This window comes from Harmonia axyridis, chromosome 1 (genome assembly GCF_914767665.1).
Source record: "Harmonia axyridis chromosome 1, icHarAxyr1.1, whole genome shotgun sequence".
Lineage (NCBI taxonomy): Eukaryota > Metazoa > Arthropoda > Insecta > Coleoptera > Coccinellidae > Harmonia > Harmonia axyridis.
Genome location: NC_059501.1, coordinates 42,608,594 through 42,624,623, shown reverse-complemented (window position 1 = coordinate 42,624,623; position 16,030 = coordinate 42,608,594). Strand labels below are relative to the sequence as shown.

Below are 16,030 nucleotides of genomic sequence, written 5' to 3'. Positions count from 1 at the left end.
GTGAATCATTTTGGAGTAAATAATCATTAAAATAGAGGAATAGTTATTTAATTTTTTTTTTAATCAATTAATTATTTATGTGTGTATATTTTTTATGTGACACTAAGGTATATATACATTTTCACTAAAAAAGAAGGTTAAAGTGATTCATATATAATATTAATCTTGCAAATATTATCTTTATTATTAGACGACAAAATAAAAAACAATTGAAAAAATACTTCTGTTTATTATGAAAAATTATAAATACAAAAATTTTTTAAAATTATTCAGGTTCCGAGTCATCGGACATATAACTATGAATCAACTCCTGAATCTTCTTCGTCATCATCACTCTCCATTTCAGTTCTTTCGACAATGTATTCTATCGTTAAAGGTGTATGATCCCCAATGAATCCTACTGGTTTTAAATATTCATCTAAGAACCAACCACAGTTCCCAGGCTGAAGTTTCACGCATATTGGATCCGTTGCATTAAGCCACATGGAGTTTACAAAAATAGTTCGTGAAATTTTCTGAATAAATGATATCCAGCGTGGTATGGTATAGAGTTGGAGTCGAAGCCTTTTATTTTTTTTTTAAGAAGTGCTCGCTGTCTTCTTTAGCAGAGTAATTTTTCATAAAAATGCGATATCTCGCATCATTCACACATGGAAATGTATTTCTAAGGATATTCATTTCTATCTCTGTTTTCCTCATCTGTAAGTCCCATGGATCGTACTTTCAATGTCTTAAGAATGCCGTTCAATTGAGAAGGGTGGTGGTGTGAATTCGCATGTAAGTAACGGTTTGTGTGTGTTGGTTTCCGATATACAGTATGTCCAATTTTTATGTTCGAATTTTTATTTATCAGAATATCCAAAAATGGTAAACTTCCATTCTGTTCCTGTTCCATAGTGAATTTTATCCTGTCATTAACTGAATTGAGACGAAGAAAAAAATCCTGTAGTTCCTCATCCCCATGCTGCCAAAAGAGAAGAATATCGTCTATGAATCGCAGCCAGCGATTGGGTTTCAAATGGTTTGTTGCCACTGCCCGCTTTTCCAAACTGTTCATGAACCAAGTCGCTAATGAGGGTGAAACTGGTGAACCCATTGAAGCCCCATCTGTTTGCCTGTATTTAATTCCATTATATATGAAATAGGTGTTCTTTACAGCATGTTCAGTGAGGTCGACTATATATGGTTCGAAGTTATAATCGGTAGCAATAATATCCACAGATTCATATAATGGCAACATTGAAGAGTTACGACATCAAAACTCACGAAAATATCCCCTTCACAAATTATCTGGTTTTTGAGTATTTGCAAGAGATGTTCAGAGTTTTCTATATAAAAATCCATTTTTTCAATTTCAGGTTGTGATTGCTGCGCCAGAAATCTTGCTAACTTCTTCAAAGTTGAGCCGATAGATCTTACAATTGGACGTAGTGGTTTGTTTTATGGATTTTAGGTAGACCGTACATTTTTGGACATCTGGATGTTTTTTCTCTGGGTATAAGTTGTTCCTTCACCTCTTCATCCATATTCAAGTTTTCAATTTTTTTTTCATAATATATTTTATATTTTCAGTGCATCCACTTCAAGTCTTCTCAGGAAACTGAAGAACGAGAGTGCAAAAAAAACTTTGGTACATAAATGAATTGAATTGAATTTGGTAGCTCAGCAGACCTCAAGTGCAAGTGTAGCAGATGCATTGGAATTTCTATCAGAGGACATGCAACATCCTGATTTCAAAGATGCTGGCCCTTCTATAGAATTCATTAGAATTATTGATAGGCTTTTTGACTTTCTCAACTCCAGGAATCCTTTTGCGAAAGGATACAAAGTCCCTTTGAAAAAATCGAATGAAGTAAAGTAAAAAAAATTTCTAGAGGTATGTTGAACCAAAAAAAAACACATATACGTCTCAGGTAGATTTAGGGGTGAATCGGTTGCTTCGCGTCGACCCCTTTAAATACGCCGGGGCCGATGTTGTGTGGCGCATTATGACCATTGAGCAAACCGAATCACTACATTATGATTGAGTTTTAGTTCACAAACTTGGTCTATCTGGACCGCACCATAATTTTAAATTTCGTTTGAGGGTAGGTATTGGTGTTTTAACTCAGGCTAGCTCGATTGCAATCTCACTACTTTTCCATTGAAGCAGGTAAAACACATTGAGCATTAAACTTGATATCAGTTACAACTTACTTCTGACAGACAGAGCATATATGTATAGAAAAATAGTTGAAAACCATGTGATTTCAAATATGCTTGAAAATATTTCAACTATATATTATATAATTCGATCTATTTTAAAATGTTACCCATTTCAAATAAAAATAATGTGAATGAACATAATTCAGCTAAGTTAGGAACAATTCGCGGATCATAAGATTATCTTGTGATCGAAATGCCTACTCAAAGGTACCCTTGAATGAAAAATAGTTATATACGATTTTTGTGAGAAATTAGTGAAATTTTGAACTAAATTTTTGTTTGAAATTTTGGATGAGTTGAATGACATGCGAGATATTGAAATCTACTGATCCCCATTGAAAAATTTCTGCTCTTTCCGAATATTTCCATCCAATTCCAATTCTTTACTTTATAGGATGTTGAATCTCAGCTTGTGAAAATTCGCATATTTTTCTAATACGGACCTGATTTTTTTATTCAGTTCAAAGATTAATCTATGGATCTAGTCGAGTGAATTGTGCATTCCAACTATCAATCAAATAATCTGTGTGGTTCAAAAGTTATAAGGAATTGAAAATATTAGTGAATTCATAAACCACCCTGTATCTCGGCTATGGGGATGATTATACCTATCATATATAGGTTTTTTGGACTCGACTAGGGTAGCTCTACCTCAGTTTAATGTATGAAACACTCTGTAGTTAGGTACAGTTGAATTTGTTATTAGAAAATAGTTTGTATATAAGTCAGAGCAATGAAAAGAATTCTTATTGCCAGCAAAGAAGTCCTTTATTAGCACGAATTAAAGCGTACAACATGGTACAACAAGAAGCAGCTTCTAATCTCGGAATTAGAGATACCCAAAGTGCCAGAGTGAGATTTATTATACAGGGTGTCCCGTAAAGACCACGTCAAACCGAGGCAGAATGTAGATCAAAGGATAACCCACCTGCTATGACAAAATTCCCCTTATAAAAGTCTTACCGTTTTCGAGATATTTTTTTTTTTTTGAAAATAATGAATTTTTGCCCCTTTCAATAGTTTTGCCCTTACAGTTGGTACAATTTTACATCTTTCGGGTTAATTTTTTCTGTAAAATATTGCTGAAGAATGATTTTAACGTTTACATTAAAAACATCCTCCGAAAATTTTAAAGGGGGGCTATGAGAAATATTTTTATTGGAAATTTTGGTAGTGGATTATTTTGTTCATGAAGTTTAGCACATCGTAGTGGCAAAAAATGTACCGAGCTACTGCTACACATTACACCAATAAATTGTCTATTTTATAGTGATTTCAAAGAGGTATCACACAAGTCATTTGTTATTCAAAGAAAAAAGATATGGCTGTTTTTTAACCAAATGTTTCTGACAAAATCGAGTTTGTCAATTCTGTTGAGAAATCTTCGATGTTGCATTACTTAGTGAATAATGGCAATTGTTTACGTGAGAAAATATTACTCGCATAATTATTCACCTCAACGAAATTCAATTTTGCCGGCAAATTTTGAAACATCATGCAGATCCAGGTTTTTTTAATATGATCATTTGGAGCGACGAGTCTTTCTGTACCAAGGATGGGTACATGAATCGCCACAATTCGCATAGCTGGAATATCATGAATCCACTCGAGGTGAGAGAAGATAGATCACAATATCGATTCAAGATCAATTTATGGAATGGAATATTTAATGGTGCAATTTTGGGCCCGATCGAACTGCCGCCATCACTGAACGCAAACAATTATTTGGAATTTTTAATCAACCAGCTGCCCATTTTATTGGAAGATGTGCCACTAGCGCTGCGACGTAGTCTGTGGTTTCAACATGATGGATGCCCAGCACATTACGGACTCGAACTTACCGCACATTTGAATAGAACTTATCCCCACCGGTGGATTGGAACAGAAGGTGAAATTTCGTTGCCTCCTCGGTCACCTGACCTAAATCCTATGGACTTTTATCATTGGGGCTTCCTAAAAGACAAAGTATACGCAACACCCATACGTGATGAAGCCGAATTGAGAGAACGCATCCGCAATTCGGCTTCATCACGTTTGGGTGTTGCGTATACTTTGTCTTTTAGGCAGCCCCAATATTAAAAGTCCAGAGGATTTAGGTCTTCATGTACCCATCCTTGGTACAGGAAGACTCGGATCTGCATGATGTTTTCCAAAAATTGCCGGCAAAATTGAATTTCGTTGAGGTGAATAATTATGCGAGTAATATTTTCGCACGTAAACAATTGCCATTGTTCACTAAGTAATGCAATATCGAAGATTTCTTAACAGAATTGACAAACTTGATTTTGTCAGAAACGTACTCATTTGGATAAAAACAGCCATATCTTTTTTCTTTGAATAACAAATGACTTGTGTGATCCCTCTTTGAAATCACTATAAAATAGACAATTTATTGGTGTAATGTGCAGCAGTAGCTCGGTAATTTTTTTTCCACAACGATGGGCTGAACTTCAAGAAAAAAATTATCCACTACCAAAATTTCCGATAAAAATATTTCTCATAGCCCCTCTCTAAAATTTTCGGGGGATGTTTTCAATGTAAACGTTAAAATCATTCTTCAGCAATATTTTACTGAAAAAATTAACCAGAAAGATGTAAAATTGTACCAACCGTAAGGGCAAAACTATGGAAAGGGGCAAAAATTCATTATTTTCAAAAAAAAAAAATATCTCGAAAACGGTAAGACTTTTATGATGGGAATTTTGTCATAGCAGGTGGGTTATCCTTTGATCTACATTCTGCCTCGGTTTGACGTGGTGTTTACGGGACACCCTGTATATTTATCAAAGTTGTCTATACAAATGAAGTATATTGGCATGGATCAAGGGTTCACATAACATTAACTGACATATTTGTATGCGTAATATGGCGTGTGTATAAAGTATGATAATAAGTTGTGGGTCTAGTGCTGTGAGATAAAGCGTAGCCTACGAGGGGTCTACGGACATTTCAATTATCTCTCCATGTTTTGCTCTCATTCCATGATTTCTTTCTATGTTTTACCGGTGAAGGTGTGATCTCTATTATTTCTTTTATTGTATATATTTAGATGTGTTAAGTCTTATTTATGCCGTATGAAGAGAGATAAGGATTCAAATATCATTTGAAGAGCAAGGTAAACATACTGAACATTTCCCCGGGACGTCCAGAAATGGACATTTTCAAAACATCCTTGAAAGGTCCAGGACCTTCAGATCTAAACTGGACCTGAAATGGATATCCCTGAGACGTCCAGTAAAGGACATTTCCAGAACATCCCGAAAATGTCCAGGACGTTCAGACCTAAACTAAACCTGAAGTGGACATCCCCGGAAGTCGGGTGCCATATGGGAGAAGACGTACCATCGAAGTGGAGAACGCCTCGTCAAAAAGATATAAAAAATGGATGAATATTTTTTATAAGTTCCAGGGAAATGCCATCAGGACCAGATGTACAATTGGTTTTCAGTTTGGATATTATTTCTATGAGCTCATTTGCTGAAAACGAAAATTTTCAATTCCAATCGAAAAGTCATCAGAATTTTAACAATTGAACGAATAACATACAATAAAAATTATTCAAAAGAACATTCATACATATGCTGTTATGTAGTCTCCATGGGCACATTCGATGAATGAAATTGACTCTTCAAATTCAAATACTTTCTATTCGTGAAAAAAGACTCTCCTTAGACAATTGTTGCATAAACAATTCTATTATGGATATATTCGTGTCTGCAATTTAATTCTGCTTTACATTTGATTCTGCCAGCGAAATGACTTGTGGAAATAAAATATCAAAGCAAATTATGTTTCGAAAGCCATGTTTATGATAAACCTACTTTTGAGAGAAATGCTTTGCAATATCTGAAAGAATTCTTTAAGGTATTCGCTTATTTTTTGTAATAACCGTGTAGAAGGTAGAAGGGTCGTAGTATTAAAATACGATCCAAATGATAAATTTAATGTACATTGAGAAGAAAAAATGATATCTAACTTTAATATTTTACATTATACAATTGTCTAGTTTCAAAAAATTACTGCAGCTTGACATCCAGCCTAAGTCGAGCCCCAGTTTTCTTGAAAGTTACATCACCGTCTTCTCGAATAAGTTTTCTGCTGTTGGTATTATCAGTAGGAATCGGCAAAGTCTTCTTCCTCTCCTTCTCGATCTCTCCTGTAATATGCATTAGTATAAAAATCTGTATAGAATAAACAGAATGATTATTCAATTATTACAGAAAAAAGTAGGTATATTATTTTATTGGGAGTATAAGTATTACGTTTTGTGATAAGACTAAATGTTTGATGTAAGGGAACAGGAAATTTTATACGAGTGTGATGGGAATAGGATTTGAGGGCAACAATAGACCAATACATCTTTCATGCTTGGAGCTAAAATCCGCTGAATTGAAAAGCTTCGAACTGTGTCCTAATATTGAGTATAGGATCCAATGTATCTGTTATGAGTGTGAACAGAGACTAAATCAGATTCCTGAAATACTCAATCAATGACCTACACATTTACCTATTGGTAAATATGTAGGTTGGCTGTTGTATTTGATTTGAAGTTGACTTTCACACCCCACGTGCATCTGGTTATGTCCTGTGGATTCCAGGCGCTTGGCTTTCTGTTGAGGGGTTCCAAGTAGTTAATCGATTCCGGGACGCATTTTCCGTTTCCTATAGGGCTAGCGCAACCAGGTGCTCTAATCTAATAGGGAATGGAACCGCGCGAGACAACTCCATTCCCTATGTGGTTTGCGCAAATTAAACACTAGTTGCCTACTCCAAACAGTAAGAGACCTTCCATAATTTCCATTGCAATAAGACTTGATCACAACACAATCAAAATAACAAAAAGACAAACGTATGGATTGAAGAAACGAACTGCGCAGACGCAACATTTAGCTGGTTTTAGGCTGGTCACGCTGACCGTCAGCGCTGAAGACTACGCGCGTAGCAACTAGAAACTCGTTTCAGAGTCACGCTGAACGTCGTGAGGTACAGTCATGCCCAACCACAACTTCAATCAAAAAACCAGTATCAATATCGCGATTCATTGTTGCGTTGACTGTCCCCGTCAGTCTTTTTGTTACTTTGATTGTGTTGTGATCAAGTCTTATTACAATGGAAATTATGGAAGGTCTCATGAAAGAGTTTGATGATGAATACCGAATTCTGAAATGTCATATGACCAATGAAAGGATTGCAACAGCCAGTGCTTGATTGGGTCAATAAATTTTCTGCTGTGACTAAAACATAATGGATTGTGCATCAAACCTATAATGATTTGAAACTGCGTTGAAAAAATATAGATGTCAAATTTAAAAACACTAACTCTCCTCTATATCTCTAACGGTAATTGATTTCTATTATCTATTTTAATGAATCATAAAAAAAAAATTTCTAATATCTCGAACAGGAACTGAGATATCTATCAATGATCTGCTTTCTGATATCTTATCATTTCTAAAAAAGGAGATCGGGCGTTCTTGAAGGTTTTTTCTTTATGGGCCGATTTTTCGCATGCGGTAATCAATATTAAACACCAAAAATGTCGTTAATTCCAGAAATGATCATAATACATCCTTTACCTTCGTTAAAATCGCAATTGCCTGTTTTACTCTTTAAAATATTCCTAAATTTGTCGCGCGTAATCAATAAGTTAATTCTACACTAGTATCATTATACAGGGTGGCCACTTTTTCAATGGGATTGTATTGGTAACTTTTAAACCATAAGAGTTAGAAGGTCGATCAAATGAAGAAAAAGTTGCATTCATAGGAGCATTGTCAAGCAGTTCAAACAAATCGAGATTATCAGGGCCGGTTATTGAGATATCATAGGAAAAGTAAATTCTGTCATTTTGATTTTTCTTTCTTTCCCACTTTATTTCAAATATTATCAAAAACTGTTTCAGGAATTTTTTATTCGACAGTAAATTATCCTCAGTTTGACGTAATCAGATTTCATATCCAACGTTTCGTACTCCCTGGGCCACCCTCAACCTCATTATTTTCAATACGGACCTGCATATTTTATGACACTTTTCTAAATAATTTTTAACGTTGAATTCAACGATATATCATACGATGTCATTCAAAGTTGATTTTCTGGTGATTTTAACCCTTATCCAAATTTCTTTGGGCCTGATCTGTATTACATTTAGGTTCTTTTAGTTTAATTAACAACATGCAATACATTTCGATAAGAAAATCAACTAACTCATCTTGAACTGAATGGAATATATTAGAATCAAAGCAAGAAACAAGTAAAAATTATTTACATATTTCAATTCATACTAATTAAACGGAACTATCATTTAATCAAAGATGAATCAAATTTTTATTCGAGGGTAACTAACTAAATGAAAATTAATGATATCTCAAAAATAAAATTTATGATACTACGAATCCGAGATTCTTCGCGAGAAGATTGAGAATGTATTGGAAGGTATTCATGGAGATGAAATAAACAAATGTATAAGAAGTATGGGTTCCAGAACCTTAAAGTGCATTTTACAAAATGATGGGCATTCCGAACAATTACTTCATTCATTTTCATTTACTTCCGAATAATCATTTAATTTTGCTTTGATTAAATGATAGTTCCGTTTAATTAGTATGAACTGAAATATGTAAATAATTTTTACTTGTTTCTTGCTTTGATCCTAATATGTTCTATTTAGTTCAAGATGAATTAGTTGATTTTCTTATCGAAATGTATTGCATGTTGTTAATTAAACTAAAAGTACCTAAATGTAATACAGATCCGACCCAAAGAAATTTGGATAAGGGCCAAAATCACCAGAAAATCAACTTTGAATGACATCGTATGATATATCGTTGAATTCAGCGTTAAAAGTTATTTCGAAAAGTGTCATAAAATATGCAGATCCGTATTGAAAATAATGAGGTTGAGAGTGGCCCAGGGAGTATGAAACGTTGGATACGAAATCTGATTACGTCAAATTGAGGATAATTTATTGTCGAATAAAAAATTCCTGAAACATTTTCTGATATTATTTGAAATAAAGTGCGAAAAAAAGAAAAATTAAAAGAACAGAATTTACTTTTCCTATGATATCTCAATAACCGGCCCTTATAATCTCGATTTGTTTGAACTACTTGACAATGCTCCTATAAATGCAACTTTTTCTCCATTTGACCGACCTTCTAACTCTTATGGTTTAAAAGTTACCAATACAATCCCATTGAAAAAGTGGCCACCCTGTATACTTAGGTACTTTACTAAATTTCCATAATAAAAATAATTAAGTAACTCTCACTGAAAAGTCTTTCGATATTTGTGGTACTATCGACAGAACGTAGGTATTGAATTGAATCATCTAGTTCATCTGTTAGTGTCACATTCGTTTGAGACCCTTTTTAAGTCCAGAAAAGTAGACGATCATTTCCCAATCATCTTTGAATTTTTCAATTCAAGCTACGTAAAAGTTTCTCGATTTCTAGGTGAAAAAGTTTAATGAAAAATTGAAAACCCCATGAACCTGGAATAAACAGCTTTATTGTTTTCTATCTCGAAGTCCTGAATTTGACGGATTATGATATCTGATATTTTTAATCTCGTTTTCAACAAACAGGATTTGAAGGTAAACTTGCATTAGAGCTCAGTTTAGTACGTGAAAAACGGTAACTGCCATGGATTTTTCTGTTTATGAACTAATGGATCATGCGAATGTGAAAAATTCAGACACAACATTTGAAAAACGATTCATGCGCTAGCTCATACCAATTTCATCAGAATACATTTCGGGAATTTTATCGATGACTAGAGAAGATATTCGTGATTGAATTCTTCTTGAAAATTGACAGAAGTTAATTTAACGCATAATCACAATCAAGTTATTCATGTCTTATTATTGAAAATAAAAATGGTAGTTAAATTATGATTACCGATTTCGATAATCCTTGATGCTTAAAATTCTTCATAAGTATTTCAGAATTTCTCATAAAATCATAGCATATTGTCGAATAATAGTATACTTATTGCTTCATTCCTTCATTGGGACTAAAAATATCAGTTTTTATGGCCAAACTAATTGTTCTGTAAGTACTGAAACTTTGGACATATAGCGGAATACTTTAACAAAAACACACCAACTACCCTTCACGTTGCCAGTATCCCAGAAATATCTGAAAAACGAATGTATTGTAACGTTCTTGGTTAAATAAATCGATTAATTTTCAAGCACACCTGCATGCGAGAGTATTTATTTGAACAGAATTTATTTCAACTGAATAGCACACGGCCCTGGTCGATGACTAACCGCCATTGAGTTGTCTTTTTTTTGTAATCACCATTAAGGGTTTCTGCTACTAACCAGGTTAAACTTGATCAAAATTCTTCTAAGTCTTTATGCAGAACATTCTCACTAACATAGAAGTCCAAATCGGTAATTTCTTCTGCGCCATGCTAATGAGCTCCAAATCAAGTTCTAGCAATTTGGTATTATCGTTGGGTTAGTTGAATATCTTATGAACTACAGAAGCTATGAGAAGATAATTCGAAAAAAAAATCAAACTTTAACGCACTGTATCTCGGAAACAAAGCTTTCGCGGGTCCATATTCATGTTCAACTTTTTTTGTATCCCCAATTAAGGAACATCCTGCATCTAGAGGGGCTGAGCTAGGTACCTAAAATTGCCGGGCCCACTCTAGAGGGGCGGTAAATAATAGAGGGCGGCATTATCTACTTTTTCTGGGAAATCTGGATTACTGGAAGAAATGTTAAAATTTTTTTTTTGATTTGAACGAATTTCACTAATGATTTACGAAATACGAAATTCCAATTCATTGTCTCAAATGTTTAAACTGTCTTCCACCTTGTTGCACACAATATTCTTATGACAGGGGAAATTATTGATATTGTTTTTTCATAAGTTTTTTTATTATATTGGAATTGTCTTATCTTAAGTCAAACTCGATCACTATTGGGATATCTAGATCGCTGGAGTCTGAACATAATATGGTGAGGCATTATAAATCATTAGATTAGAAGAATTTAACACAATATTAGACAAATGACATCAATTGAAGATCGTTTTATCCGATAATTTGATTATCTGATAATGCCACACCATATGTTCAGACTCCAGCGATCTAGATATCCCACCTGTGATCGATTTTGACTTAAGAAAGGACTATTCGAATATAATAAAAAAAATTATAAAAAAAAATATAAATAATTTCTCCTGAGATAGGAACATTGTGTGCAACAAGTCGGAAGACAGTTTGAACATTTCAGACAATGAATTGGTATTTTGTATTCGTTTTTCTTGAATTTTGGGATGAGTGGTCATAGAACCTAAAACGACATTTGGTTTTTCAGTGCATCTGTTGAAGAATATTTTCTCTCGGCCATAACTCCAGAATGCCTGAAGCTATCGCTGTGCGAACTCCAGGTTTTTCATGCAAATTATATGAAATTTCTTTCTCTGTTAAGAAAATTCGATCATTACATTTGACTTCTGACTTAGCGCCTCCTATAGGAAGCATCTAAAACAAATTTATTGTGAGTATATTTTATCTTAATCAACAAGATGTTCTCTCAAACGAGATCTAATTTGCTCGAAAATGTTGAGCAAAACTGAAGTTACAGATATTTCAATCTGTCAGATTTTTCCCTTTCCCCTACCCTTATTTGAAGTCATAAAATCGAAAGTGATAATTTTAAAAGATACAGAATTTCCCAAGGATTACAGTGATGATATTTGTTCATCAACTTGATATCAAACATTTTCGAGTAAAATTGATATTTCTACTCGACAATAGCTATTACGCTCCCTAGTGGTAGAGGTATGAACTTCAAAACAATTTCGAGTGTGGTTTCTTGTACACTTGGTATCTCTACGATGAGTGGATCCTCAGATATAGCCGCTCACCTCGCTTATTTACCCACCCTGTACAATTCATTCGGATCGAAAGCATTCCTTCACAAAACGGAAAGCATTTGCTTTGTAACAAATATCCCACACAAAAATTTTGATTTGCATCTCTTAGTTCAATATTCATCCTCGAAGTCGTAATTACGAAAATGTATTCAACGGATGATAGATAATTTAAGTCGCCAGAGCCAACATTGTTAGATTTTTTTTTGGTCACATTCAAAGAACAATATTTATAAATTTGAAAATGTTGAAAAAATCTGACGATGTTTAATCCGGTCACCTCGGTGACCACCGAATATTTTTATTATCTGAAGTTCACAGATTATTATAGATAATCACTAGGTTGATTTGTTTGTGTGTATGAAACTGAAACCTTTGATGGTTTTTATAAATTAATGAGAAATTTATATATCATGTTATGATTTTTCGAAAGGATTTTATTGCGATTTTATTTGATATAGAAATTGTTGGTTTACATTTAGAAAACACAAGTTTGTATCAAAATTTCAAAACTAATGTCAATAAAAAATAAATTATTACACCAGCGGGTTCTCCTCAAAAAAGGGCCTGTTAGATATTTTTGTTTCATGTTAATAGCTGCAATAAGGAAGAAGTTGAGAACTTTTCATTTCAAGCAATTTTCAAATTCTCTCCGATAGCTTGCGAAAACAGTTGAATTTATGAGCTAACGGTTTTAACTGAATGAAATCTCTCGAAAATCGAGCCATATATTTTTTGGAAATTTCAAAGGTGTTCTGAGATCCCCTTACTAGACAACGAATTTTGGACGCCCGATACATGGTAAGAATGCGTACAAAAATCCGCAAATTTCAAACCGGAGTTATCACGTTTCACTTTCTTGTTACAGATCTTACACAAATGCTACTGACGTCAATAACCGAAAATTTCAACATTGAAATAACAGAAACAATCTCCACTTCAACTGAAAACTATAATTTTTCTCAACTTTAAACTGCAAATATCAAAGAAAATACTGGGGATCACAAATTGACTTCAATAAATGATCAGCAAGATTGAAAAAATTATGAAGAATCATAAATAATAAAGAATACTGTAAATTCTACTCAATTTTTAAATTCAACCAAAACGTGAACAGGGAGGATCATACTTTTTAAGGACGAGTCTCAAGATTCATCTATGGGAAATAATGAATCACAAGAAAATGCCACTTTTTCATACCAACAATGATTAATGATCATATGATTATTCATTGAAAATTGAGAGTTCATTCTGAGTGTATTTGTAATCAAAAACATCTAAACATTACCCAAATCAAAAATAATTTCATCATTTTATCATTCAATTTATGAGAATATTCGTTGAATTTCTCAAATCTAAAATCATATCAGAGAATTCAAATTGATCGAGTATATCATAATTCGAATCAGTAAAACAGAACCTAAAAATAATAATTCTAACCCAAGAGTAGTTTCATAAGAATTTTAGAATTTTGATTGTAATTTGATGATATAAGGGTTCTAGTCAATTCTGAATATCGATATACCAAAAAATAACAATAACGGCATGATATATCATAGTAATCAATTCAACATTTCTATAACCGCACTCCAAATAGTAGGTATTCTGAAACTCCAAATATTTTGAATGAGTATTCGTAGATTCATATCCTAAAAGACATAATTAATCAGTATATTTTTTCTTCATCAGTTGAAATCGTCTATCAGAAAAAAGGGAATAAACAACCTGTTCGTGCAAAAGCATTGATTTTTCTGTCAAATGAGCGAATCTTTTTGGCAATAATAGAGTTCGTTTATCTGTAGGTACTTTTTCCGGAGGTTAACACAAAAATGAGAAAAAAAGATAACAAATGAATATTTCCATTAAACAGATGAGTTTCGGCGTGATTTCGAATAATAAAAGATCAACATTAACAAAAAATCCCTCTCACATCGAATGGGACAAAAAGATTGGGAGATGAATGAGTTCACTATGGAAGGCATCAGATTGTCTACGTATTTTCTGATGAAACATTACAATTGATAACGTATCGACATATATAATTAAAATGAATTGTCAGATCGGATGGTTCGTGGAAGTTATGTTGACATTGAGGTTCCAACCATTTATTCTATGAAAATAAATGATCCGTTCGAGCGCAATCCACAAATTATGAAATGTTCACAGGTTACGTACGTTTAGACCATCATGAATCGAATACCCAAAGGGAACTTGTGATAAAATTTGATTCAGAAGTTTTAAAATATCCCTGAATTAATTTTTCATCGAATAAAACATTTCGAACTCAACTTCTCTATGTTGTACAATACTATAGGTAATATATCTGAGCGTGGTTTTCAACCAATCATTCTGAGAAACTGTTTTTCTATTTTGTTTTTTCGCAAATTTAGAAAACTATGGACCGACTGTTATTCTGAACATCTTCAGTAGAGTATTCAAAATATTACTCTATAATATTGTTCACGCTCACGTGAAATGTCGAATCTCGGATTTTCAGCATGAGTTCATTAAGTGTCGGTCGACCATCACGAACTTGACGTTCGTAACTCAGTACATCACTCTCTAGAGCGTTTGACTGACTGGACCATGGTATACTTCTCGGAAAACTGTCCTCCTTTGGATTGATAACTTCACTCGTTTTTTGGACCTTACGAATAGGCGACTTTGGGTTCGATGTTTGGGTTATAGATCGGCTGAATTCATTGCGTCATTGCGTATTCTGGTGTTCCCCAGGGATCCATATTGGGTCCACTTCTATTTATAGTCTTCATAAATGATATTTGTTCACATTTGTTATCCCAAACATTGCTTTATGTTGATGATTGCAAGTTGTTTCGTCGAATTCAGTTTGTTGAGGTTTGCTGGGATCTCCAGAGTGACATAGATGGGCATTATGATTGGTGTTGCAAAAACCTGCTTCCTCTTAACATTCATAAGTGTAGCCGTAAGAAATCAATAGTGAAGTTCTCATATAACGTAGATGGTCACGTTCTCAACAGAGTCGTTCAGTAAAGAGAAACTTTGCTTCACTCCCCATATGCGTTTCATTGTTTCGATTGGCATCAGCAGAGGAGGAAATTGTTGACGGCTTCAATATTTGGAAACATATGTAAAATGCCTCCTATGTCAAGTTATTGCTCAACAGTTGAAAGCATTTTATATAAACATTTTTCTGCAAAAGCTATAGATTGGGAAAAAATAATGGAGATCGAGCGAAGCGTCTATTAGAGAATGAACAGTGGCCTTTTTATTAATAAAAAAAGGTCTAGGTCCTTCCCCAGATGGCATTTTTGAAAAAGGTAATCATTCAATTAAAATCAAATGCCCTTTTTCAGCAAGAAATAATATGATAAAGGACGCTATTGAAAGGAAACAAATCACATATTTAGAAAAAATGATGATCAGGAATATCGATTGAAACAAAGTCAGAATTATTATTTTCAAGTTCAGGGACAATTAAATATAGCTGAAAGAGAAAAATGCTTTTGTCGTGTGAACTTTGAAGGACACTTTATTCATCGAAGTCAACATCGATGAAGAGTTTTTCGAAGGAAAATTTCATTAGAACTGTGTTTTACCTGAAATAATTGACCTAAGACATAGAGGCTTAAAAATAAGGATCCTCAATACAAACTAGATCTTCACTTTGAGAAAAATTGAAGAAAACAGAAGGCAATTAGAAATATATCATTATGAACCAAGCTGATTTTTTTAATTATAAAAAAGTACTATTCCTTAAAACTGTAGATATTTATGGAATGAGTTCATCAAAATTCTCAATGAAACTTTTTCATTTCGGATAAGATATTTCAAAATTCATTCCATTTAATTCATAATTCTCAATTCGATATCAAGTAATTATGGAAAGTAGAGTCTTTTTCAAAACCTAAAAAACAGTTCTTGTTTCTCAACTCTGTTCTTATTATAAAGAA

At 33.5% G+C, this 16,030-nt stretch overlaps 2 protein-coding genes across 2 annotated transcripts in view; both read right to left on the bottom strand.

Moving 5' to 3' along the window:
• Positions 1–664: 664 nt before the first annotated feature.
• On the bottom strand, positions 665–1,240 carry LOC123670569. The gene has a single exon (XM_045604069.1). The coding sequence runs from the start codon at positions 1,238–1,240 to the stop codon at positions 665–667; it is 576 nt and encodes a 191-aa protein (XP_045460025.1).
• Positions 1,241–6,132: 4,892 nt separating this feature from the next.
• The window catches only part of LOC123688887 (RYamide neuropeptides-like), an 84,403-nt gene continuing 74,505 nt past the window's right edge, over positions 6,133–16,030 (bottom strand). The window contains exon 5 of the mRNA XM_045627624.1: positions 6,133–6,361. Coding sequence (XP_045483580.1) covers positions 6,316–6,361 — 46 coding nt within the window. The 3' untranslated portion in view covers positions 6,133–6,315. The remainder of the gene's footprint in view (positions 6,362–16,030) is intronic.